This window comes from Microcaecilia unicolor, chromosome 4, assembly GCF_901765095.1.
Source record: "Microcaecilia unicolor chromosome 4, aMicUni1.1, whole genome shotgun sequence".
Lineage (NCBI taxonomy): Eukaryota > Metazoa > Chordata > Amphibia > Gymnophiona > Siphonopidae > Microcaecilia > Microcaecilia unicolor.
In genome coordinates this window covers 265,221,071-265,249,053 of record NC_044034.1, presented here as the reverse complement: position 1 = coordinate 265,249,053, position 27,983 = coordinate 265,221,071, and the positions used below count along the sequence as shown (strand labels likewise).

The following is a 27,983-nucleotide window of genomic DNA, read 5'->3' as shown; positions in this document are numbered from 1 at the left end:
TTGTAAACATAGGTATTTGTTATTCCATTTTCCACCTGTGAAAAGGGTTAAATAAAGGAACAACATTTTTTATCGTCTATTCATTATTATGCTGCTAGTTGTTGGACGTTGTTTCATTAGATATTGAGCAAGAAAATAATTATATGCAGTTTACATGAAAACTGAAGACCTACTTATTTCAGAAATTTTTAAAATGTTGGTTAATTAGTTCTTTACTTCTTTACTTAGGGAGTCTTTTACTAAAGTTTAGCTCGAGTTATCTGCAGCAGGGCCCATAGGAATAACATGAGCCCTGCTGCAGATAACTTCAGCTAAGCTTTAGTAAAGGGCCCCTTTAAACACTACATGTGCCTGAATAGGCAGCCAATGTAAATGTACCAGCAATGAGGTGACTATCTCAAACGTTTGGTATCTTATAAATCAGACGAGCTGTTGTGTTTAGCAGAGTTAGAATTTTCTTAATTAGCTTATCTCTACAGCCCATGTAGACTACCTGGGACAGTACCAAAGTCTGGGCTATCAATCTAAACATTTCTGCAGAAAAATTAGATCATATTCGTCTCAACTTCCAAAGTACCTTAAAGACTCTACCTGCTATCTCCTGGGCCTAAGGTATTTATCAAAAACCACGCCTAATATTTTCAATTGAGTTTCCAGAGGAAATGTTTATACCATCAACATTTAAAACGTCCTCATTAATAGGATTAAAGGAGAGCTAAACACTAAAACCCTAATTTTGTCCTTATTTAGCTTTAATTTACAAGTTGCTGCCCAGTCTTCTAATATTTCTAAACCCTTCTTAATACGGGAGACTACACCCAAAAGCTCTTCCTCAAAAGGGATAAACATTGTAATGTCATCCGCATAGATTAACAATCAAAAATTAAATCTAGAAAACCTTTGACCTAGATTGAACAAAATTGGAGATACAGGGGACCCTTGAGGGACTCCACAGCTTGGGAACCACTTATCAGATAACACTCCTTTCATTTTCACCTTATAGCTTCTACACATCAGGAACCCCCTAAACCTGAGCCACCTATTCTATAATAGTCCAGAATAGCCAGTAATACCTCATAGTCCAACAGGTCAAAAGCACTAGGCTTATCGAATTGCATTAGTAGACCTCTATTACCCAGACTAACCTTCTGTCTGGCTTCTCCTGACAGTGTTGTCCATACTATCTCGGTGCTATAACCACTTCAGAAGCCTGACTGAGAATCATGCAAAATATTATGCTGCTCAAGATAAGTAGTCAGTTGTTCCACAATCACACCCTCCATAAGTTTAACCAGCAAGGGTATGGATGCAACTGGCCTATAGTTAGATACCATGCCCAACTGTAATCTTGGATTTTTGGGGGAGTCAATATATATATGTCCCCTTGTCTCTGGGAAATCTACCCGCATTCAACAAATTGATTATTCCCTGATAAAGAAATGTTAAAAGGAACATTTTGTAACAAGTATGCTGGGCAGACATCCAGTGAACAGTGGGGCCTAGAATAACGGTGTAAACATTTTCTAACTAAGGAGGCCTTTTACAAAGCTGCACTAGCATTTTTAGCTCATGGTAAAAATCAGCTGGCGGTAAAGATGAGACGCCCACAGGAATATAACAGGTGTCTCAGCATTTACCACCACCTGTTTTTTACCACGGCTTTGTAAAAGACCCCCTAAAGAAATAGGAGGATGAGAGAACTTATTCCAATTTATATCAGCATGAATAACATCCGACTCTTCATTCAGATCTTGAATATACTCTAATGGGTGTTGTACTTGAGGGAATTTCTCTCCTAGCGTTCACCTTAGACCTAAAAACTGAGGTGACTATTTCATTAGATGCCAACAGCTCTCATATCAGTCATTGTGCTAACCAAAAAGTAAAGTTTCTTTAAATCCAACTGATCCTTACCCAAATAAGCTGAATATCATCTCAATTTGGTTTTATCTGGGATTTATATTCACTTATAATCTTTCTCCATGCTAACTGATGTGACTCAGTAGGATCTTTACATCTTTGTCTCTCTAATTTCACGCATCCTCTTTTGAATACCAGTAACTTCATCACACCAACTAGATTTCTTTTTATCTGAGCCTCTCTTAACTTGAACAGGGGCTACGTCATCTAAAACCCAACTGCAAACCTCATCCCATAAAACTGGTAAATCATTAATTTCAGTTTGTTGTATTAAAATATTTATAACCGAATTCCAAAATTTTTCAGAGTTGATTTTTCCCATGGTTTGATTTCTTAGTTTTCTCCTTACATTACAAAGTAAATTATAGTTTTAAATGATTTGACCAAATTGTTGGTTCCCAAACCCAATCCTTAATAATAAAATCATCTACAGGTTCCAACCTTGCTGCAAATAAATCACTGAACTAAATTGTTGGGTAATCACAGTATATAAGAACAAGTATTGTATATGAATGAAAGACAAGTGTAATGGATAACACTTTCTTTCAGATTTCTATGCTGAGGAACATAGGTATCCTAGAAGTTCTCTTTTTAGAGAAGTGATTCAAATAAGAGGACATGAAGATCATTCCAGTTTAAAAAAAAAACACTATACATCTTTCAAAAGAAAAAAATAACTTTAAATAGAACACTGTCTTCTCCATCAGTTGCATATTAATGTGCAGCAGAGACTTAAGACTGTCCTTACAGTGATTTCCAACCTCCTGCAAGTTGTATTGGAGATCCCGTGCTACTGAGATGCTCAGATAATTTCAGTGGGAGAAGGGGGATTAGAGCATAACCGGAAGTAAAGCAAAGTGAAAACCTTCCCAGGTTACCATGGAAATTGCTTCATTATAGCTATTTCCTTCAGCAAAGTGGTACATTGGTCCGCTATAGACGCATTCCAGCCTAGCACGGCATACTATAGTATCATACTATTCAAAGTTCTGAAAAGGCAAACCATCTGCATTTTTAGCAACACAGGAACTTACTATTTAAAAGACTTTGGATCAACAAAAATAGAAGATATTGAATGTCAACATTTGCACTAAAGAGGGCAGTAATATTTTCTAGGTGATGCAGCACACTGCTAACAGACTTATATCTATTACATGTTCGTGCTTTAGGATTCATACTTGTTTGTTAACATGGCACAATCAACAACGACAAGAAAACCGCTAGCACAAAAGCAGTGCAAGGAGAATTTCAAAACACAAGAACTATTGTTACTAGTTTGAACTATGTTTATGCATAAAATCAGCACAGCAATCAAAATAGCTCCTTGTCTCCAACTTGCATTACAATTTGGAGAAGCAAAGGCAACTGTTACACCCCCGAGGATCACTTGAATGGTAGCTGCATTGATCAAATTATGTGCTCATAGTTGCTATACAGATAGATTTTTTTTATGCGCGGAATGCTTTTTCTCAAAAAAACATTCACCTGTACAGCTAAATCTGTCCTAAAATAGTACCACTATACAATAAACTCACAAATTTGCAAGCAATCAGAAGAAATTCAAGCTGGAACAGAGGACACTGATCTAGAAGAACCTTGCCGACAACAGAAAGGACAGCAAGGTTTGACCTATAGTTAATCTTCTAGAACTCTCTTCCTTAGCTGCCTACGATATGCCACTTGAAATCCAAGAACTTCAAAGTCACTGCAGTATTTTAGGAAATGTAATTAAATTCTCTGTAGTTACTTAGAAGTACATTTGCCTGTGAACACACCTCTTTCGTTATAGAAAACTACCGCAGCAAAAAAAAACAAAAAACTACCTCACAGGTATTCATGTCCTGGGATAGTTTAACACCGCCTCTGCCATCACAATAACACGTGTAGTTCCCAGGTGAGTTGACACACATCTGTTCACATCGTTTCTCTTCACATTCATCCACATCTGCATACCCAAGAACAAAAGATTTGCTTATTCCACATAATAAGTTGTGTCATAATTTAATTATATGCTTAATTTTGTCTCTATCTAACCCTCCCACTCAAACTTCCAAGTAACCTTTTACAATACAATCACAATTAAAGATTAGATCAAGAATTTTGACCACTGATACTTTTGACCAAGCAGCTGCCTCCTATTTTCTTGGGCTTCCAACCCAGTCAGAAACTACTTCAAAAGCCCCTAATGCACAGATGAAGCACTAAGGCCTTCACTCAAAGCTATCTGGGAACTCCCCATAACTAGGGCACGGAAGCCATTTTGAAGGCAAAGCCTGCATGGGCAGGAGCAACTGGGAATCACTCCTGCCCTGATTTTACTACTAGACCACCAGGGACTGTTAGATAGGCATGGGAAGGGAGGGGCTATGGATGGGAGGGCAAAAAGACTTTTTTTTTTGAGGGGGGGGGAGTAGGGGTAGAGAGGCTACAGATTACTGACCGTCCGAAACACTGGATAATCTAAGCTCGGTTAAATTGGAACTCTACTGTACCTACAAGCACAGACTCACCATGTAGATAAGTACCAGTACTTATGCATTCAAAACCTATCATGTGATGACACTTTTTTTTAATGTGTTCCTTTGTAAATTGTCTGCTCCTGCTAGACATGCCACCAACTATATCTTATTTCTCATAGCCTTATAGGTATTTTACAAAATGGTTCCATGTTCAGCACACCTTTTGTAAAGAAAAATGTTTTTCAACACTACAAACTGTGAATGTCCAGACCTGGACATTTTTTCTATATTGACAACATATGCAAAAATCAAGTTTATAGCATAATCAGCACAGTTCCTGATCTAAATGTATACATGTTTCTTTTTGTCTGCACATTCTTAAATTTACAAAGACATACATATTCACTTTCTAGCAAATGTGTCCATCACAGAAGACAGAACATGCATAAGCCCACTTAGTCAGCAACACACTGTGAAGTTAGAGTACTTGAATATTACTATTTCTTCTAGGCCAAAAACCTCTAATAAGATATATAAAATATACAATGTTTAATAAATACACATACAATGCCATTTTCTCAACCAGACCACAGGAAAAAGAGAACCATGTTACGCACATAGTGAAGGCTTTCAGGTTCAGAATTCAACATACCTATGCAAGATTTGGTCAATTCATCATACTTGTAACCCTCTTTACAGTAGCACGAGTAGGAGCTAATTAGATTTATACAGACAGCCGTCCCGCAGATGCCCGGGGAAGCCATGCATTCATCAATATCTGGAAGAACAAAAATTTAAAAAAAACAAAAAAACATTGATCAATTCAGATTGGTGTGGAGTTACTGCATGGACAGCAATCTAGATCTGGTCCTTTAGGAAGGCAGAACCATTTATATACCCTGAATTTTAGCACAGTAAGCAAGCATTGATTGTACCTAACAGCTCTGTAAACAGCCAACATTGTATCTGGATGTGCAATTGGTCAAACAACAAATCAAAACAAATGCCCTGTCCAAAAGGAGATTACCACCATTGCAAAATAAACTCTTTGCTTTTTAATAATTTTTTCATTAAATTTATTAAGCAGTTGACACGACACTCCACTCAGCTTACTGACGCACTGTATTTCCAGCCATCAGATTGTTCATAAGGCACTTATCTCCTGCTCCTTTGGGCTTCCAAACTTAATCAGAACCAAGTTTGGGAACATACTTTTTGTCCTTTTTCATTCCTCCCAATTTACCTTAATATATTCATACTGTAAACCTCCTGATGGTGAAGCATGGTATTACACTTAAATTTGATGTGACAATAAAGCTTATTTTCGAAGCATATGGACATCTCAAAATGCCAGAATGGACGCCCATTTGCTTGAAACATCCAAATCCCAATTTTTCAAAGGCAGAAAAGGGACATCCAGCACTGCAGTATGTCGAAATATCAAGGGGGCGTGTTGTGGGCTGTAGGGCGGGCCCAAAATCAGGATGTCCAACAGCGATTACTGAAGAAGAAGAAACGTCCAAGCCTTAAAAAGAAGGATGTCCTAAGTTAGATCTGCTTCATCATGTCCAGGGCATAAAAAGGTGATCTGATTGAGCAGCTGACCACTAGAGGGATTAAGGCATGACACCTCCTTAATCCCCCAATGGTTACTGTTCCCCTCCTCCCCTGAAATTACACTGAAAGGGGATACCAGGCTGTGTGACAGCTTCAGGTAATTCTGAATTTGGTGCGCTCCGAAAACAAGTGGTAGAAAATATTTTTTACCGCACGGCACTTACCCAGCAGTAAACGGCAGTGTACACTTTCTTCATGCCTACCGCCTAGATAGCAAGTGAGACGTGGCAAAAGCTGGCCCGGAGCGTGCTCAAAAGATGCTTTCGCGCTCCCACAGGCTACTTTTTTTCCTAGGCTTAGTAAAAGGGTCCCAAAGTTAGGACAACCTTTTTACTGTCCTAACTTTATGTGCTTACTTACCCCATTAGTGGACCAAATATTGTTACTAGCCAACTATGCTGCAACTCGCTGCAACTGCACCCCAGGACTGCATCTAACCTGTTTAGGGAATGGCTGGTTAGCGGTAATATTCAGAGACACTACCCAGTTAAGAGCCATTGAATATTGGCGGTTGGCCAGCTCAGCAGGGTTTAACTGGGCAGGAACATCGTCCCTTATTGACTATGATCTCCTTGCTGGTGTGTTTTCAGTCACTGTACAGGTAGTACTGGACTGAAAATATCTAACCATGCTAATACTATCTGTATAGTGGAGGGGTAGAAGGAAGGCAGCCATCCAACATTATCCATCTAGTCAGGGCTTTTTTTGAGGAGGTACTGAGTACCGGCACCTTTTCCATTGTCTGATAAAATTGATCCATGTTCCCTGAGTTTTAATGAAAGAGCCCAGGCTCTACATATCAACTCTGCCTTGTGATAGATTCTGTGACTGGTTGCAGGGGGCCTGGCTATAGTGGGGTGGGTCTCTAAGTGATCACCTCATCCCTGAAGGATGGCCTGGCATTTTGAGTACCAGCACCTTTATCACTAGAAAAAAAACGTACTACATCTAGTGCAAAATTCAGTCACTATCTGGAATAAGTTATATAATTTTGTTTAGATCACAGAAAATTACCCCCCCCCCCCCCCCCCCCGCCAAAGTAAATATTCAGCAGATCAGTGAGCAAAAGGTTATGTAGATAATTTATCCATATTAAACCCTATGCATATTTTGAGCCATGACATGGGAAGCTGTTTTATGAATGGATATATACATATATAAATGAAAATAATGAATATATTTGGATTGACTGAACAAGACATAACTAAATTAAGTTAAATGGTTTATTTAAAGTCTATAGCATCTGTAAACATTATTGGTATCATTTTTTAAATTAGATCTTGAAAGGCTATCACTTAAAGCTTATGAGTAGATCTAAGGAAGAGACCTCTGTTATTAATCTGTCATAAAAAAGAAAATTGAATGAGTTAGATATTCTAATATTTCTGTTATAATCTTTACCAAAAAATCATTAGCCTGCACTATGACTTATGATTGAACCACTTCCTTTAACTGATATATACAACAGTGGTCTTTTTCCACTTTTTAAAGATAGCTTTATTATTTCAATATTGAATGGTGTAAGACTTTTTAAAAGATAGCACTGAACGTATTGCCAATAAGATTACTGGCATTTTGAATAATTTTGCTGGTTCCATTTTTATACTGTGGTGAATACACTTAAAAAGGTTTCAAGAATTATTTCCATAGCTGGCTAAGAAGCCAATGTACTAAGCCATGTTCACCTACATATGACGCTCATACTCTAGGGTAGTGGTCTTCATTAATTTTTAAGCTGGAGCTACTTTGGGTTCTAATGAGCTAAAGGAGAGCCACCAAACATCTTCCCATGCAGGGCTATGACACTGCTGACCAGTATGTATCAATGACATCAATCCCCACCTTCAAACGTCATTGGAGAGGTATGCTCAAGGTAACGTAACGATCTATATTCCATTTAAACAAGAACTAAAGGAAATCTCCAATGACATAAACCAAAGCCTACACATCATGCACACATGGGCGGACACATTCAAGTTGAAACTCAATGCAGAGAAAACCCAATGCCTAGTACTCACCTCGCAATACAACACGAACAAATTCACCACCTTTGACACACAAAAACTGAACCTTCCAATTTCGGACACCCTAAAAATTCTTGGACTTACGATTGACCGACACCTAACACTTGAGAGTCACACGAAAAATACAACCAAGATGATGTTCCACTTAATGTGGAAATTAAAAAGAGTAAGACCTTTCTTCCCAAGAACTGTCTTTCGCAACCTGGTACAGTCAATGGTACTCAGTCATCTAGATTACTGCAATGCACTCTACACCAGTTGTAAAGAGCAAATAATCAAGAAACTCCAGACAGCTCAGAATACTGCAGCTAGACTCATATTCGGTAAAACAAAATACGAAAGTGCTAAACCCCTACGAGAAAAACTACACTGGCTCCCACTCAAAGAACGAATCACGTTCAAAATATGCACCCTAGTTCACAAAATCATTCACAGAGACGCACCAGCCTACATGTCAGATCTGATAGACTTACCACCCAGGAATGATAAAAAATCGTCCCGTACATTCCTTAATTTCACTTCCAAAACTGTAAAGGCCTTAAATACAAACTAACGCATGCATCAACCTTTTCCTACCTGAGCACACAATTCTGGAATGTGCTGCCGCGAAACCTAAAAACGACCTATGAACAAGCCAACTTCCGAAGTCTACTGAAGACCCATCTCTTCAACAAGGCATACAACAATGATCAATAAATATGAACTCCTGCACATAGATCCAGAACTGCCCCACAATATTTGCTTGCCAAACCACTATCATGTTTTTTTTTCCTTTCTCTTGCTAATACTAATTGTACATTTTCTATATAATTCTTATAAATTTCTTAAATATTTCTTAATATGATTGCTTGCTAATACACTACCATGTTTTATCATTATCATGTTACACAAAATCTTTGTTTATTACTAAATGTATACTTTATCATGCATTCTCACTATTCATGATGTATTGTAAGCCACATTGAGCCTGCAAAGAGGTGGGAAAATGTGGGATACAAATGCAACAAATAAATAAATTATAATTTTTATTTGGATTTTGCTCACACCTTTTTCAGTAGTGGCTCAATAATGTGAGTTATATTCAGGTATACACTGGGTATTTTCCCTATCCCTGGAGGGATCACAATCTAAGTTTGTACCTGAGACAATGGAGGGTTAAGTGACTTGCCCAAGATCACAAGGTGCAGCAGTGGGATTTGACCAGGCACATCTGGGTGTCAAGACCGATGCTCTAACCACTAGGCCACTCCTCCACTCGATTCTCCAATGCATTCTCTTTTATCTATTGAAAAACACCGAAAATGGACACGTGGCAAAATGAAAATTGCAGCGCGTCCATTTTGGGTTTGAGACCTTACCGCAAGCCATTGACCTAGCGGTAAGGTCTCATGCGGTAACCGGGCTGTAATGGTCTATGTGGAGGCATATTCTCAAAGCACTTACAAAGTTCCATTGTAACCTATGGAACTTTGTAAGTCTGTGCTTTAAAAATGAGCCCCATAGTAACATAGTAAATGATGGCAGATAAAGACTTGAATGGTCCATCCAGTCTGCTCAACAAGATAAACTCATTCTACATGGTATGTATACCCGAGTTTGATTAGTCCCTGCCTTTTCTCAGGGCACAGACCATAAAAGTCTGCCCAGCACTGTTCCTGTATTAAAAGGTCTGAAGCTAACGTCGAAGCCCCTTAAAATTTACACTCCAGCCCATCCATATCTATTCAGTCATGATCAGGGCACAGACCGTAGAAGTCCGCCCTGCACTGCTTTTACTCTCCAAATACCGGTGTCCCCCCAGTCTCTGCCAAGATTCTGTAGATCCATTCCTTCTAAACAGGATTCCTTTGTGTTTATCCCACGCATGTCTGAATTCCATTACCGTTTTCATCTGCACCACCTCCCGCAGGAGGGCATTCCACGTATCTATGTGTGTCAAATTCCACTTGCCATGCGTAGCTGCCACATGTCAGAAAATAAAAAATATATTTCATATGCGCGTAGCGGATGCACACCAAAATTGAAATTACTGCAAGGGCCACGTGGTAACCGGGCGGTAACACCAAATTGGCATGCATAAGCTCCTTCGCGGCTTAGTAAAAGGGCCCCTAAATGCGTGTTAGTGCTTAACACAGTTTAGTAAAATGGCCTTTTTAAAGACTGGCATTATAGCAATGCAGATAAACACTGCTACAGTCCAGAGAATGTTATGCCTATGGTAACCACATAATGCGATCTGATGCACAGCTTGCAACACATCCCCCGTCCCCACCTCCTCCCCCCCTAACAAGAAGCTGTATGGTGTTGACCCTCCCTCCCCCTCCGCTATCAAGGGCATGAATTTTACCAAAAATAAATAAACCTAAACAATTTTACCTCCAATGAACAAAAATTGAGACATTATACATTGTAATATGCTGTCACACTAAAGTCTATATGGGGGCACTTCTGTATAATAGGCTCTAACACTTATGGACTTTGTATCGCTCATGGTGCAGATGATATAGTGCAAAAGATATAGTGGAATTAGAAAAGGTTCAAAGAATAGCGACAAAAATGATAAAGGGGATGGAACTCCTCTCGTATGAGGAAAGGCTAAAGAAGTTTGGGCTCTTCAGCCTGGAAAAGAGACGGATGAGGGGAGATATGATTGAGGTCTACAAAATCTTGAGTGGTATAGAATGAGTAGAAGTAAATCAATTTTTTACTCGTTCCAAAAGTACAAAGACTAGGAGACACTCAAGGAAGTTACATAGAAATACTTTAAAAACAAATAGGAGGAAATATTTTTTCACTCAACAAATAGTTAAGCTCTGGAAGTCTTTGCCGGAGGATGTGGTAACAGCGGTTAGCGTATCTGGGTTTAAAAAAAGGTTTGGACAAATTCCTGAAGAAAAAGTCCATAGTCTGCTATTGAGGCAGACTTGGGAAGCAACTGCTTGCCCTGGGATTTGTAGTATGGAGTGTTGCCACTATTTGGGTTTCTGCCAGGTACTTGTGACCTGGCTTGGCCACTGCTTGGAAAACAGGATACTGGGCTAGATGGACCATTGGTCTGACACAGTATGGCTACTCTTATGTTCTTATGCTCTTATATTAAAATATGCACGCATGTAAGCACATGCACATATACATGCCAACACTGCACTTAAGCACTATTCTGTAAATAAGTGATGATCTCACATAGACCCTGATGCTCAGAAGCAAATGTGGGCGCTAGAGGCCATTAGCACCCGCATATGCTCCTGCAGAATGCTGAAAGGGTTCGAGCACAGGAAATGAGCGCACCGGCTCAGACCGCACGTCGCATGCAAATGCATGCTAACAAGCTCGTTACCTATTCCTCCCTAATGCTCAAAGGACAACGCACTATACAAGGGCACTCCTGCCACTGAAAACCCTATGCCAGCTCGGAGCTGGTGTCAGGATTGTACCGAGTAGCGAGGGATAGGGAAGGCTGGAGGGATGTAGGAAGAAAAAAATACCCCCCCGAACACCTTAACTTTCTAGTTGGAAGTGACTTTTGTGGTGGCAGACGTGTTAGAGCAGAGGCTGGAGAAAAGCGCAGAGTTAGCATGGAGAAGCTGGGCATTATTTATGGTACGGTGCTCCATGCTAGTTTGGATTAAACATGGAGCAACAAGGTCACCGCATCTCAAAAAAGATATAGTGGAATTAGAAAAGGAGAAGGGCAACAAAAATGATAAAAGGGATGGGACGACTTGCCTATGAGGAAAGGCTGAAGTGGCTAGGCTCTTCAGCATGAAGAAAAGATGGCTGAGAGGAGATATGATAAAGATATATAAAATAATGAGTGGAGTGGAACAGGTAGACATGAATCAATGGCTACTCTTTCCAAAAATACTAGGACCAGGGGGCATTCAATGAAGCTACAAAGTAGCAAATGTAAAACAAATTGGAGAAAATATTTCTTCACTCAATATGGAATTAATTGCTAGAGAATGTGGAAATAGCAGTTAGTTTAGCAGGGTTTAAAAAAGGTTTGGATATCTTCCTAAAAGAAAAGTCCATAAGCCTTTATTAATATGGACTTGGGAAAATCCACTGCTTATTTCTAGGATAAGCAGCATAAAATGTATTGTACTGTTTTGGGATCTTGCCAAGTGCTTGTGACCTGAATTGGCCACAGTTGAAAACAGGAAACTGGGCTTGACAGACCTTCGGTCTGTCCCAGTATGGTGACACTTACGTTCTTATGTTATGTTCTTACCTGAAGGTGGTCTTCCCAGTTGGCTTGTTGTCAAACTCGGCACTTCTTCCTCTTCCCCCTCCCCCAAAGGCATTCTGCGCACTCGCTCAAGAGCTGTGTTTAATGCACAACTCTTCAGCATATGTGCAAGACACTGTCCTCCAGCTAAACTCTCTCATGTTCAATACTATGTGCATGCCTAAATTGCATCTCATTAGCGTTGAGCATGAGGGAGTTGTTTTTCTGCGCTGATCCAGCAGTAAAACTCCAGCGCTGTTTGGAACAGCGCTGGAGCTTTGAGCATTGGGCTGATAGTGCATATTTACACAGTGGGCATACAAAGGGCAGAGCCTGGGTAGGGCTCACACTTACAGACCTACCTTATAAGTACATAAGTATATAAGCACCGCCATACTGGGAAAAGACAAAGGGTCCATCAAGCCCAGCATCCTGTCTCCGACAGTGGCCAATCCAGGCTTCAAGAACCCGGCAACCCCCCCCCCCCCCCCCCCCAAAATTAATAATGTTCAATGGACTTTTCCCTCAGGAATCTGTCCAAATCCCCTTTAAATTCCGTAAGGCCAGCTGCTGTCACTACATTCTCCAGCAACGAGTTCCAGAGTCTAACTACACGCTGAGTAAAGAAAAACTTTCTCCTATTTGTTTTAAATCTACCATATTCTAGCTTTATCTTGTGTCCCCTGGTTTTGTTGTTGTTTGAAAGTGTAAACAAACGCTCATTATCTTGTAGACTTCTATCATATCACCCCTCAGCCACCTTTTCTCCAAGCTGAAGAGCCCTAACCTTCTCAGTCTTTCCTCATAGGGAAGTCGTTCCATTCCCTTTATCATTTTCGTCGCCCTTCTCTGCATCTTTTCTAATTCCTTTATATCTTTTTTGAGATGCAGTGACCAGAATACTATAAATTATGCACGTATCTCAGGCATTTAAGCACAATCGCATAAGTGCAAATGTCTAACTTCTAGCTGTGTATACACCTGACTAGCTAGTATTTTATACAGGCGCTCTGTTACAGAATTGCCCTTCTGTATGCCCTGGTCACTCAATAGTATGCATTTATATAGCACTAATTTAGTAAAAATAGAGCACAGCCCTCCAGCAAAGCTTCAGTCTACATCCTTTACAACTGTCTCCTCCCAAGAAAGGTTGCTTTGGGAATACATCTGAAATGAAAATGTGCCTACAAAGAGCAAAACAATTATTCAAAAATAACCTCTCTTACTTTCTTTCCATCAGGACGGGAGTGCTGGATCACAAACATAAGGCCACCCACGATCCTCTGTGAATCACTCTCATGCTATGAGGATGGATAGTAAAATGATGTACCACTGGCAAGTCCAGACATGTTTTAGGGTTGTATTACAGAAGGAAACCATATTATCCAGCAGATACTTTCAAAATAGTTGATAAATACAAAGTTCTTAGGGGTGTTTTAATGCACTGTTCCTTTTTACTTCACTGTATAAGGTGTGGTTTTTTTTCCAATCAAAAAAGGTGCATTCAAAACCAAGCCAAGTTGAAATAGAAAGAGAACATGGAAAAAACATTTAGAAGTAACAATAATCCAAAAAAACGTGTGTCTTACTACAACAGAAAGAAAAAAAGGGAAATCAAGAAAGAGGAGAATTCAGAAAGAAAGCTATAACCAAGGAAAAGCCTGAGTTCTGCATATTTAAACAGAACAATAGAATTAAAAAAAAAAGATCTATAACTTAGAGACCACCCCCCCCCCCCCCGACCACCAGTCATAGAGGTCTTTTTCTGCAAGTCACAAGACATTTACATGGGAACCAAACAAACACCTACATGCCAACAGCTCTTGCTTCTTAGCCTAAAATCAGAAACTTTTTCCTCCTGTCTTGTGGAACCTTACAAAAGTCAGGATAGACCCATATATCTTGTCCAAGAAAGAAGCAGTTTTGTTTTGAAATAAGCTAAAAATTCTGTCCTTATCTTGCTCAAAAGCTACCAAAAGAGCAGCACTGTTAGTCTCTTCCTCCACAGATCACTTCAGAAGCACCAATACTACTTGAGTTTCTGTCCAAGAAGTACCCGGGTTCTAGTTAACTGAATTCTGAGATCCACTGAAACCTTTCTGACTGAAGAGCTAAGATGCTCCTATGGTGTCCCTTAATCCAAATGGGCAACAGAAGAATTTGAGGCCCCTTTGACTTTGCATAACCCATGAAACAATACAAATAGGCTACCTGACTTAAGAAAAGAATTCATGACCTCCAAGTAATGCAAGAGAGCTCTGTGTACATCCAGTTTTTGAAAGGGTTGGAATCCAACTTGTCTGACTTTGAGAAAGCTAGAAATACAATCACCTGATTTAGATGAAAGAAGTACCCCTGCCAGAATACTGCGCCAAAACAAAATCAAAATCCTGTGCACAAAATTTGTAAATTCTGTAAGTTTATTTGTCATAATTTAAACAATATTAAAGCCCCCTCCCTGTACACAGATACCATCCATATTTTTCCCAGAACCCCTAGCATCCATCTTTTTTTTTTTTTTTTACAGCACCCATCCCTGCATCCACACCATCCATTGTTTTTTCCAGCCTCCCTGCACCCATACATACCATCCATTATTTTTCCTAGTCCCCCTCGCACCCATATATACAATCCATAGTTTTTACCAGCCCCTCTGCTCTCCCCCACACCTACACATAGCATCCACCCGCACCCACCAGTGAAATAAGATAAGGAGGAGGTGCACCAGGAGTACCTCTTTGGGGCAGGAAAGAACCCCACTCTTTCCTGCCCGCTGCAGCTTCTCTGGGCCAGTACAGCTGCTTCTTCCAAACGGCAATTGAGACTTCCTGCAGCAGCCTCACGAGATTACCACTTGAAGTTTTGGCAGCCATTTTGAAGAAGTGGCAGTAACGGCCACGGAGCGGTGGCAGTGGGCAGAAAAGAATAAGGTTCTTTCCTGACCCTGAAGAGACCACTAATAGGGCCCACAGAGGTTTTGGGGGGGGGGGTGTCGGGGGTAGCCAGCCAGCCAGCCTTCCTTCCTTCCATTACTGTGGGCTGGGGAGGGCCCACAGAGACTCAGGGGGGTGCCAGCCAACCATCCATCCATCACCGCAGCCTGTTCCACCATTATTCTTTAATGATTCCCCTCAAAGAAGAGATTCTGCATGAGGCGAAGAATGACATCTCGAGATAATTATGGCTGATATAATAGGGCTATCATTAAACGTAAAGGGGCTAAACATACCCAGAAAGCGACAATTATTATTTAGGGAACTCTGCCGCCTACAAGTGGATGTGGCTTTGATCCAGGAAACCCACCTTAAACCCAGATACGAGAGACTCTGTTCGCATAGACAATACCCTCATATATATTTCGCCTCTTCCCATGCAAACACAAAAAGTAAGGGAGTTCTGATAGCACTAAGCAATTCCAAGCCCTGGGTGGTACGGAAGGTAATACGGGACAAAGATGGGCGATATTTGATTGTGAATCTGCAACTAGCGGGAAAAGCTTACACGATACTAAACATTTATGGTCCCAATGCCAATCAGGAGCAATTTTTCCTAGAACTAGACCGACAAATCACACAACACATTGAGGGATCCCTATTAGTAGGAGGAGACTTTAACATTACTCTACATCCACATTTAGACAACTCCGCAGTAGGAGTCACTTATGGCCAACAGGGTAGACGCCAGCTTAAAGAACTACTCACAAGGTGGCAATTAATAGACTTGTGGCGCAGGGATAACCCCTCCACACGTAGCTATACATTTTACTCTTCAGTGCATCATAGCTTTTCCCGGATAGACATGTGGCTGGGAGACGTAATGATATCGAGTATGGGGGCCACATCCCAAATACTACCACGTACATGGTCAGATCACTCCCCAGTGCTGCTACGACTCGCAAACATGGGGATGCCAAGAAAAGAGCGCATATGGAATCTAGATGACACACTATTAGTGAGCCCAGATAACTTAATCTCCATTGAACAATATATTAAAGAATATCTCACTTATAATGACAATGGGGAGGTATCCCCGGCCACACTCTGGGAGGGACTTAAGGCAGTGCTGCGGGGCCAATTGATTGCGCTGCGCTCACACTGTTGGAAAAAGAGAATTGCAGAGGAACAGAAATTGCGGGAGGAGTTGTTGCGAGTGGAGGGGGAGTTGCAACAAGGGGATGCGCAGCCCAGTCCAACATTGCTGAGACGGGCACAGGAGATAAGACACCAGATTCTGGACTTGGAATTGGCAGACTTGACTGTACAATTGCAAAGAGTAGGTCAAACACATTTTGAATTTGGCAATAAGCCCAGTCGGTTATTAGCGTATAAATTAAAACAAAGAGCTGCTAGGAATGGAGTAGGAAGCTTAAAAGATGAACAAGGTGAGCTCCATACAGATCAGGAGTCAATAAAGTCCATATTTAGATCCTTTTATCAACAACTATATACTCCAGAAACGGCCCCAAATCTAGAAAATATAGAGGAGTTTCTGGCGGGAATTGAGCTCCCTCAATTATCTGAGGAGGCCCAGCAAATATTATCGAAGCCCATCACGTTAGAGGAGGTCAAGTCCACCATTAAAAATCTGGCTCCCCACAAGGCGCCGGGCCCCGATGGATATACAAACCGATTTTACAAAATCTTTGGAGAGTTGCTGGCCCCCATTTTGGTGAGAGTCTTCAACTCCATAGATATGGCCACGGGGTTGCCGCCAACTTGGGATCTTGCTACTATAACTGTGATCCCCAAAGCAGGCAAGGACCCGCAGAAATGTGGGTCATACAGGCCCATCTCCCTACTGGGGGTGGACTACAAAATATTTACTAAAATTCTGGCAACTAGATTACAAAGATATCTCCCGAATTTAGTCCATGAAGATCAGGCAGGGTTTGTGGAAGGTCGGCAAACTTTTGACAATGTCAGGAGAGCCATTTTTATGGTCCAGAATGCACAAATTCATAATACCACCTTGTGTATCTTATCTCTGGATGACGAAAAAGCGTTTGACAGGGTGAGCTGGGCTTTTTTATTTGAGGTGTTAAGACAAATAGGCATTGGAGGGCGATTTGGGGCCTGGTTACACACAATATACAAATCCCCAAAAGCGGCTGTGCGGGTTAATGGCCATCTCTCTCAAGCGTTCCAGCTGAACAGGGGCACCAGACAGGGCTGTGCGCTATCCCCGCTTTTATTTGCCCTAGTAATGGAACCGCTGGCTATTCAAATTAGAACCCAGAGAGAGATCAGGGGCCCAAGATGGGGAGGAATAGAGACTAAAGTTCTTATGTTCGCGGACGATATATTGCTCACGTTGGTGGAGCCCCTGGTCTCCTTCCCAAAAATAAATGAAGTTATACAAAAATATGGGGAAGTGTCAGGGTTTAAAATTAACTTTGACAAGTCTGAAGCATTAGACGTGGGGATACCTGATATACAGATGACACAGCTCCAACAGCAATTTCAATACAGGTGGGCGACCAAATACATTCGATACTTAGGGGTCAATATTCCACGTAAAATAGAAGACATTTTCAAATACAACTTCCCAGACAAAGTGCGAGAACTCTTTTTGGAAATGGAGCGATGGGAGGGCTTGACTTTGTCATGGATGGGAAGAATCAGTGCATTAAAAATGATAGTTCTCCCCAAACTTTTATATCTTTTTATGGCATTACCAATCAATCTCCCAAAGGGCTTTCTGAGGAATTTGCAGAGAAAGGCATTTGCGTTCATTTGGAAGAAAAAACCCCCGAGAGTGCGGAGAGAGGTGCTATATCAATCGCGTAAGCGGGGCGGGATGGGGGTCCCATCTTTTAAGACCTATTATCAGGCGGCGCATTTAAAAATAATAGCTGCGTGGCAGCAGAACCCGGTAAAGATAGGCATTAAAATGGAGCAAAGATGGGTAGATCCCATTCCCTTGAGAGCGGTGCCATGGCTACCGACACAACAATTAGATGAAGTAATTAAGAGAAGCCCTCCCGTGCTGCGGTGGCCTCTTATGACCTGGAGACAAATAAGGAAGCAGCATTTCCCAGAAAGGACATACTTTACGCACATGTTTCTCAGATTTGCTCCGCAGTTTGGGCCGGGTCAATTAGACGGGGCGTACCTAGAATGGGAAGAGCGAGGCTTGTGTGAACTGGGACAAATGTGGGAACAAGGGGTACGGACCTCATACACAGAATTATGCCGAGAACATGGACTTTCCCCCCTGCAAGCTTTTCAATTTTACCAGGTTCGTGACTTTATAAAGAGGAGAGTGGTAGAAGAGCTTAGTCTGACAGAGACAATACTGGAGAAAAGTCTGACGAAAGGGGGTAGTAAAGGGGGGATAACTAAACTTTATGGGGCCCTCTTATCTAGGGAGAACCCAATAGAACACTACACTACAAAATGGGAGACAGTAATGGGTTCCACCTATGACCCCTCTCAATGGGCACAAGCCTTTCGGTCATTACTAAGGGTATCAGTCTCTAGTACCCTGATAGAAAACGGGCACAAGATGCTGTATTGGTGGTACTACACTCCCCACCGATTAGCCACAATGTATAAAAAGGGCACGGGCAACTGTTGGAGGCAATGTGAGATAAAAGGGGATATGTTTCACATGTGGTGGGCCTGTAGCCATGCCCAGAAGTTTTGGATGGAGGTGATAGGCTTCCTATGTAAAGTGACGAGCCAGACGTATCCCATGAAGGCAGAGAGCTGTCTGCTTCACTTTAAACCCACAGGGATTAAAAAAATCACACACAGCTTTGCCACCCAGTTATTTGTGGCAGGCAAACTCATCATTGCTTCAGCCTGGAAGAAGCCTATGATTCCGGGAATACACGTAGTCCGGGAAAAATTGGATAGAATACAATTGATGTCAAAACTTACAGCTATGAGAAATGGTCGGATTATACATTACCATAAAATCTGGGACCCGTATATTAAATGGAAAGCAACCTCTGCACCATAAAACTTGTGGCGCACATACTTATATAGGGGGTGGGAAGGCTTAAGAGGAGGGGAATATAGGTAACCTACATAGAGGTGTATAACTGTTTAGCTGAAATTATTAGATAATGTTTGAAACTCTTATGCTACTATGTGAAGACATGTATCTACAGAATCAATATATGGATATGTACTGTGTTTTAAAATGTTAAAATTATAAATAAATGCTTAAAAAAAAAAAGAAGAGATTCTGCATGAAAATGGTGAATCCTGAATGGCTGGGAAATTCTGCGCAGAATTCCAGCAGGAGTAAAGAGTTTAGCCACCTTTGGAAGACAGGATGGTACCAGATAAGCTCTCTGCAAGAAATAGCCTCAACCACTAAAACGTCTCATGTAAGGATAACTGGATTGTTGTAATAGCATTTATTTGGGTTGTTCTAAATTTCTACTGAAGAAAATTCAAAGTATATAGAATACAGCTGCTTGATTGATTTTTAATCATCCAATTTAGTAGACCTATAACTTTCAAGTGTGGGGACTTAACTCAAAATATACTAAGTTACAAATATCCCAAACACTCTTTCATTTCTTATATCCATATAATGATACCTCAATGCTTTTATTTTATTTATTTATTTTTGTTACATTTGTACCCCGCGCTTTCCCACTCATGGCAGGCTCAATGCGGTAGGCAATGGAGGGTTAAGTGACTTGCCCAGAGTCACAAGGAGCTGCCTGTGCCGGGAATCCAACTCAGTTCCTCAGGACCAAAGTCCACCACCCTAACCACTAGCATTTCTGCTTCTATTTCTCTAGCTAGGCATATAAGTCAGAGAGTGACACCTAACAGCACTACATTGGCTTCCTATAGAAGCATGTATTCAATTTGAACCATGTACCTTGATTTTCAATACCTAATATGGAAATACCCAATCTTAAATGAGAGGGCTGATTGCTTTTCCATTCTTAAATAGATCAGTTATGTCTAGGAATCCATTATTGCTGCTATTTCTTAGCCCAAAGGGCCTTCATTCTCAGGAATTTTGGAACAATCTATATAAAAGCCCTACTTCATGATGACTGAGTTGCTGGGTTGATTATTATTGCTACAGTTTCTCTCTCTGTTTACATTTTTTTTTAAACTAGGCCCATTAATTTGTGGGAAATTTGTTCATAAAAGGAAATAAAAACTTAACTCTTCTTTGTTTGCTGCCATGAAATTTGCAATATGGTGGCTTATAATTTTTTTTTTTTAATAAAGAAATTAAAATGCTTTCTCTCTGAATTGTTTTAAATGCTATAGATTTAAACACCCACTTTTTTCAGGGTTACATGGTGATACTGAGCTCAGGCACCTTTTCTATTACCCAATAAAAGTTGACCCATAGAACTCAAGTACTAATAAAAGAGCCTAGGTCCTATGCACCCTGAACACACTCAAAGAGTACCCCCCAAAGGGAAAGCAGTGTCTTCAGCCATCCCCCTCCCCCCGATCCACTTTGCTGGCAGGAGACTATGAAGGAACATACTGCAGTCATCACAGGTCCTGCAAAATGTGGGAGATGAGAGCTACAGAGGCTGAGCTGTCCAGAGAAAAGGCAGACAAAGCATTAAACTTCTCCAGTATCTTAGTACTGTATTTTACATATTACAGGAGGAAATGCATTTCTGCTTCTATTTCTCTAGCACTGCACTCTGAAAATTCTGGGAGTCACCATCGACCAACATCTCATACTTGAACATCACGTGAAGAATATAACGAAGAAAATGTTTCACTCCATGTGGAAACTCAAAAGAGTAAAACCTTTCTTCCCAAGGGCCATCTTTCGCAACCTGGTACAGTCAATGGTATTAAGTCACCTGGACTATAGCAATGCACTTTTCGCTGGTTGTAAAGAACAGACCATCAAGAAACTTCAAACAGCCCAGAACACTGCAGCCAGACTCATCTTTGGAAAAACAAAATATGAAAGTGCAAAACCACTAAGAAAAAAATTACACTGGCTCCCACTTAAAGAACATACCACGTTCACATAAAATCATCTATGGAGATACCCCGACTTACATGCTAGACCTCGTGGACCTGCCACCAAGAAATGTTAAATGATCTTCCCGCACCTTCCTGAACCTACACTTCCCTAGCTGTAAAGGACTAAAATACAAACTAACACACGCGACCAGCTTTTCCTACATGAGTACGCAGATGTGGAATGCACTACCAACTCATTTAAAAACGATAACCGAACTAAATAGCTTCCGCAAAGCTCTGAAAACCTCTCTCTTTAACGAGGCCTACCACGAGAATCCATAACTAAATACAACACAACACCTAAACACCTTCTATCCAGATTGTCTTACTCTACAATTCCTTGACCAGATCCTCTTGCTCGCTCTAATTTCTTTGTAATACCAATTGTATTATTGACCCTGTTATGGCAATGCCATAACAGATCTTTATAAGCCACATTGAGCCTGCAAATAGGTGGGAAAATGTGGGATACAAGTACAATAAATAATAATAATAACGCAGAGTCTGGCTTCTTGGGGCTTCTAGTTCAGTCTTTTTCTGCACATCTGTTCCATTTATTCAGTATTTGGTGAGGTTCTATCCATGTTCTGTATATGTGAACATGTAGTTTGTGAAAGGATTTGTAGCAATCCAGCTTGATTGTAGTTGTCTAATAAGGAAATACTTAAAGTTGGGTAAATGGATCTAGTCCAACAAATTTACATATGCATGCACCTCAGCTCCCTAGATATTCTGTGAGCATTTCCTATCCAATAAATAGATGCAACAGAACTCCTTCTTTATCCGGGGGGAGGGGGGGAACTCAAAACCATTCTCTGGTGCTACCCTAAAGCTCTCTAAGTTGTTGATGCCGTGCTGGGCAAAATATTGGTCAGGCTACAAAAATTGCCACTGACCTAGTTACATAGGATGATCCAAACAATTGAGTTAAATTCTTCGCCCAGCAAAAAGTCAGATTCAATTTTGAATATTAAACAATACTGAATACAAATTTTCATTTTGAATCTAAACAAATGCTCTTGAGCAAAGGGTAACTCACTGGTTTGCTGCCACATGCGTTTTTCCTTTATAATCCTTAGGAAAAAAAAAACATGCATTGCCCGATTTACTGACAGAAATTAGCTAGATGAATTAAAATGATCTAACTCACCAACACAAGTTCTATTGTTAGGAAGAAGTGCATAACCACTATGGCACAGACAGTGATAGCTCCCTGGCCTGTTGACACACAGCTGACTGCAGCCACCATTCTGCACACTGCATTCATTTATATCTGCATGCACAAAAACAACAATGTTAGTGTCATTTGTTTCAGTCTATGCAAAAAATTGTAACAACCAAAGCCACTATTTATAGGCATCTCAAATTTTGCATTTAAGGTTGCAAAAATAAAAACAACACAGAAATTTACGTTGTAAATTGATTGAGCATATAAAGCAAAACCAGCTTAATTATGAGGCAAAATAGGCAGTCAATAGGAAGAGAGTTTCTAAGTGGTGGCACAGAGCAACAGCAGTTGATAATAAGTACTAGCAAACACTCTAAGGCATTGTGAATTAAAATATTAAGGCCTCAGTTTTGTAAAATTCTTGAACTGAATGAATGGTTAAATATTGAAGACAATGATCCCCACTGTCTCATACTGTAAACAACAAGAATGAAAGCATGCAGAAGCATGGGTTTATGAATGCTTTCCTGCACAGATTGCAGAACTGTATGCTCTCGGAAAGTTAGTGTTCACTCCATTCCAGAACTTTCTTCCCCCACCCTGTCTTTCAGCTTGCTCAATTCTAACCACATGGAGGAAGAAGGGGTAATATGCATCTGCTTCCAAGTTCCCTAACCCCATTCTGCTAAAAGATCAGAGGATTTACTACCACACTGCAGCAATGGCTTAACTTGGAAAATATTTCCAAAGTTAAGCCTCTGCTTTTTTTTTTTTTTTTTAATTTCCCCAGTTATCTTTCCTAAATTGACTTCAGGCGCTTTTCTTCAAAAATAAAATGTTTGAATGCTGCTAGGAGATTGCACTGGAAAGGGGAAAATCTTAAATCTACAGAAATAATACATAATAGATAACTGTTTTGTCATCATCACCTCTGCATTAGAGATAGGCCTCATATAATTCAACATGGTGTAATATGAAGGGGTATGTGCATGTGGGCAATGAGTATGAGGAGAGTGTGGGTAGGGTGAATGCGATTGTAGTTGCAGAGGTATAAGTTTAGAAGCATGGGAGAGAGGGAGGTGGCTTGGAAGGTGCCCTTTTGTTTCATCCTTCACCAGTAGATTTGATCATATTTTTCTATGCATATGCCCATGATGCTCTGGGCCAAAGTACTGGAAGGGCAGGGCAGCTTCAGCGGTCAATACTTTAACTGCAAGAAGCAGCCGCTGAAGCTAGCGCTGTGACTTAATTAAGGGGATTTCCTTGAAACAGCTCTATGAGCAAAACATGAATTATGTTGGATTCAGACCCCAGACTGATAGCGGTGAATAATCCTTTTTAGTAAAATGTGCACATAAACTATTTAAGAAGATAATCACAATATGAATGTTGAAAAGTCAAAGATTAATCTTTCTGTGGAGCCGATGAGGATGCTGGTGTCTTAAATCTCACACTGCATGAAGTTTTTAGCTGCAAGTTGCACCGCTGAGGCATACACAGTAAACTGGTATTCCTGCAGGGGTTAACGTTATATATTGCTATTGGAGTTTCCTCAGAATATTTTCTTATCTGTGAACCAAGGGAAACAGTTACGTAACCTGGGGCCCTGTTTACTAAGCTGCGCTATAGGCACGTTAGCGTCTTTAACGTTTGTTAACCATGTACACACATTAACCATGTATGTGCCTACAATATCCCTATAGGCGCCTACATGGTTAGCACACGCGCTAACTGCAGGTGCATTATGAACATTAACGCACCTTAGTAAACACGGCCCCTGGTTTGTTAGTTGTGCAATTAACAATAGATAATTAATATGCATGATATGCTGACTTGTACTTTCAAAATAGCTGCAATTATAAGGGAACTAATTGCTATGTCTAAGCACACTTCCTGTTAAAGTTCAGGAGAAAATAACTTGCATGGTGATCTTTGCGTCACCAAGAGCCACCATGGCTGGTAAGCAAAAATAGTGAGAAGGTAAATATATTTACCAATACTGCAGTTTTTCCCCTTCCAGCCTGCTCTGCAATGACAGTAAAATTCCCCCTTTAGATCCTCACAGACATGTGTTCCATTGGTGTAGCACGGATCTGGCTTACACTGATCTGGTAGATCTAAAAAGAAGAAATAAATTAGAAACATATTTTCAGCTCTCCTCCTTAACTAGAAAGTTCAATCTTGACATTAAATCCATGACCTTGCAGGGCACTTTATATATGCAAAAAACAAAACAAAACAAGAACCCCCAAATGACCAAACAAAATTACTCATATCAGTTCATGATCATATAGCTTCTATGGGGGATCAGTGAGGTCCAAGTTTTCTGTAAAAATACATTGTTAGAAAGTGTATCATCTGATGGAAATTTAAAATTACTACTGAAATTAATAATCAAAATTTATGAGTAGGCAGGACCAGATGTTTTAACAAGAAACATATTTATGACCGCTCTACTACTACTACTACTATTTAGCATTTCTATAGCGCTACAAGGCATACGCAGCACTGCACAAACATAGAAGAAAGACAGTCCCTGCTCAAAGAGCTTACAACCTAATAGACAAAGTTACTAAATAATTCTAAAAATTAATTCAATAAAATCAGAAGATTACCTTCAAAGAAAATGTAAAACCAAGATTAGATGTATATTAAAAAAAAAGTTACCTTTCCATGACAAAATTTAATTGCTGAAATTTGAAAGAAGACTTGTTCTAGTTTAGCACCCCTCATGGTGTACTGTAACTAACTGAGACCCCTCCATAGGGGCCCCTAGGATAACTAACTGCCATCATTTTCTGTGTTTATCAAGTCTGCCCATGTATACCATCTACTAATTTCTGCTATCTCTTTCTCTCCCTTAGAGATCCTCTGTGCTTGTCCCACAATTTCTCAAGTTCTGATATAGTCTTAGTCTACATCACCTCAACCAAGAGACCTACCACACATGCACAATCCTTTCCTTAAAAAGTATGTCCTTTGATTCTATACATAAAATTTAGGAACGAAAGTGAATCCTTTCATAAAACGATGTTTGCTGGCATAATAAAATTAACAGCATGTGACAGTTTATCTATCTTTGGGGCTATTCAACAGTTATATATGGAAAACAAGTTGAATTTAAACCATATGGTGATGTTTACCTCGGACTGCGCATTGGTCTTGAAAGGCAAACGAAGAGGTGTAGCTGCTCTTTTGCGCTATTCCATTCCACACTTGTCAGAGCAACACTGTGTGGCACATCATGAAGACCTGGGAATAGATGATGCTTGGAAGGACATTCCCTTGATGAGGGAGATCGAGACTTTGCTAAGGACTATTTACACAATTTTCTACAGGTCTTCTGTTAAGAGGGCAAAATTTGAAGAACTTGTCAAAGCTGCAGAGGCAGATGTGATTGAGTTTAAACCGATAAACGAGGTCAGATGGTTATCCAGATATTTTGCAGTAAATTCTGTGATTAGGGGATCCAAGATGGCGACGAGGGAGGACGCACGTTAGTTGAGCTCCCGTTTCTCACCAGAATACCTGACAAAGAACTGACCAACAGCCTTGTAAGGCTGACAGGAATGAAAAAATAGCCCTGGACTAAAAAGACCGAGCCTGCAGCCAAACAGAGCCAGCGAGAGACTTCTCCCACTTTGGAAATGGCAGACTAGGACCTCCGAACCGCAAAGGTACAAGTTCCAGCAACGGGGCCGCCCTCTGAACCAGCCGCCATCTAGGACCGTGAAGAAGAGAAAAACAACTGAGTTTCGTGATCCAGGCACGAGCCATGACCCACAAAAAAAATCAAAGCAACTGGTACCAGCTCAGAAGGGTCCAAGATCAGAATCAGACACCGGCCAGCGAAATTCAAAGAAACTTCGCAAGCGGCCCCCTAGAATACATTGCCAAAGGTGGTAAAATAAATCAGGTAACAGGCAAAAGAAAGAAGGAAAAACAAAGTTTCTTCTTCTTCTTCTTTTTTTTTTTTTTTAAACATCCTTCACTAGAGACAGGAATTAAAAAAGGTTTACCTCAGAGAAAAGGAGGGAAAAAAACAGTTTCTTTTTTTATAAACAACCTTCTTCACAAGTGACAGCAATTAAAAAAAGGTTTACTTCAGAGGTAGAAAAGGAAGGGGAAACAGTTTCCTTTTTCATAAACAACCTTCTTCACTAGTGACAGAAATTAATAAAGGTTTACCTCAGAGGCAGAAAAGGAGGGAAAAAACAAAGTTTCCTTTTTTTTTTCTTTTATAAACAACCTTCTTCACTAGTGACAGGAATAAATAAAGGCTTACCTCTGAGGCAGAAATTCAGATATACCTACCACCACAGAACAGAACCCCACAGGGGAAACAAGTTACTCCATGCCACAATTAACCATCACCCTGCTAGAAAGACAGCCAGGGGAGAAGAATCTGGGACAGGAGCAGCTGCACGATCCGTCCACCATCCGCTAGGAGACAGAGAAAATACTGAACATTCCAGGCTCCACGATACCCTTAAGGGGCGGTTTACTTGGAACTATTTTCTCTGTCTCCTTCCGCTGGTAGATGGACATAACCCATTAGTCTGGACTGGTCTGGTATAGATGACAAGAAAATGGGTGTCTGTGTGACAGGGGTAACAGGTTAAGCAGCAGAAGGGGAGCTGAAGGGGAAGGATGCAGCATGAAAAGATAAAGGTAGGTACCTGTATGGAAGAGAGGGGGAGCAATGTGCTGTGGGAAGGAAGTTTGTGTAAGCATCTTTTCATTATATTCAGCAGGTTTAAAAAATTTACATGCAACAGGAATTTACCAGTACCAAGCCATCGAGTCCAGAGGTTCGACTAATCATGTGATTAAGAAATTTAATATCACAATTAATTTTGATTAAAATTTTTAATTGTTGCCCACCCCTAATTGAATAGCATAATCAGCCATGCTGAGCATTTGTTCAAAAGTATGTTTGGGTCAACATTCAAAAAAAAATTGAAAAGCATGTGTCCAAAATGCATGCCATGATTAATCGCACAATTAAATGTTTTTTTAATCAATCGATCAATTGCAATTAAAATTCTTGATTGGTGCCCACCCCTACCAGAAATCCATAAAATTTTGGTGACTAGTTCATTTCAACTGAGCCAGCATGTAAGACAGTTTGATATTCATGGAATGATTACTTTTTCAAATCTAGACTTGCAAGTACAACAGCAGTGGAATTTCAAGTTTTGGCTCACTTTAGCTCAACACAAGAACAAGAAATGAAGGTCTCTAAATAAAGGTCAGTAAGGACAAGTGAAGGCAAGTCCAAGGAGGTGGATAGGAACTCTTACAAGACATTTCGATAATTGAAAAATGTGCCTTTTCAAGCTCCTACAGCCACGCAATTATCTCTGGGATAACCCTTCAGAGAATTAAGCAAGGGAATTATAGCACAGCTTTCATGTTAATTGAACAAAGCCACAGATTGGCTGGCTGCCCAATATGCTAAACATGAAATTTAACACACAAGTAATAATGTTGTAATTGCATGGGTATGAGATCATAAAATCTAAAAGAAAAAGAAACATTAATGTAAATTAATGTCATATAAATTAATGCTCACATTTCTCAATTAGGATTAAG

The 27,983-nt window shown here is 40.4% G+C and overlaps 1 protein-coding gene across 1 annotated transcript in view; it reads right to left on the bottom strand.

The window, feature by feature from the left end:
* GAS6 (growth arrest specific 6) overlaps window positions 1–27,983 on the bottom strand; it is a 132,171-nt gene that overhangs the window by 33,623 nt on the left and 70,565 nt on the right. The window contains exons 5-8 of the mRNA XM_030201493.1: window positions 24,383–24,505; window positions 22,371–22,493; window positions 5,032–5,157; window positions 3,744–3,865 (exon numbers count right to left, since the gene is read on the bottom strand). Coding sequence (XP_030057353.1) covers window positions 3,744–3,865; window positions 5,032–5,157; window positions 22,371–22,493; window positions 24,383–24,505 — 494 coding nt within the window. The remainder of the gene's footprint in view (window positions 1–3,743; window positions 3,866–5,031; window positions 5,158–22,370; window positions 22,494–24,382; window positions 24,506–27,983) is intronic.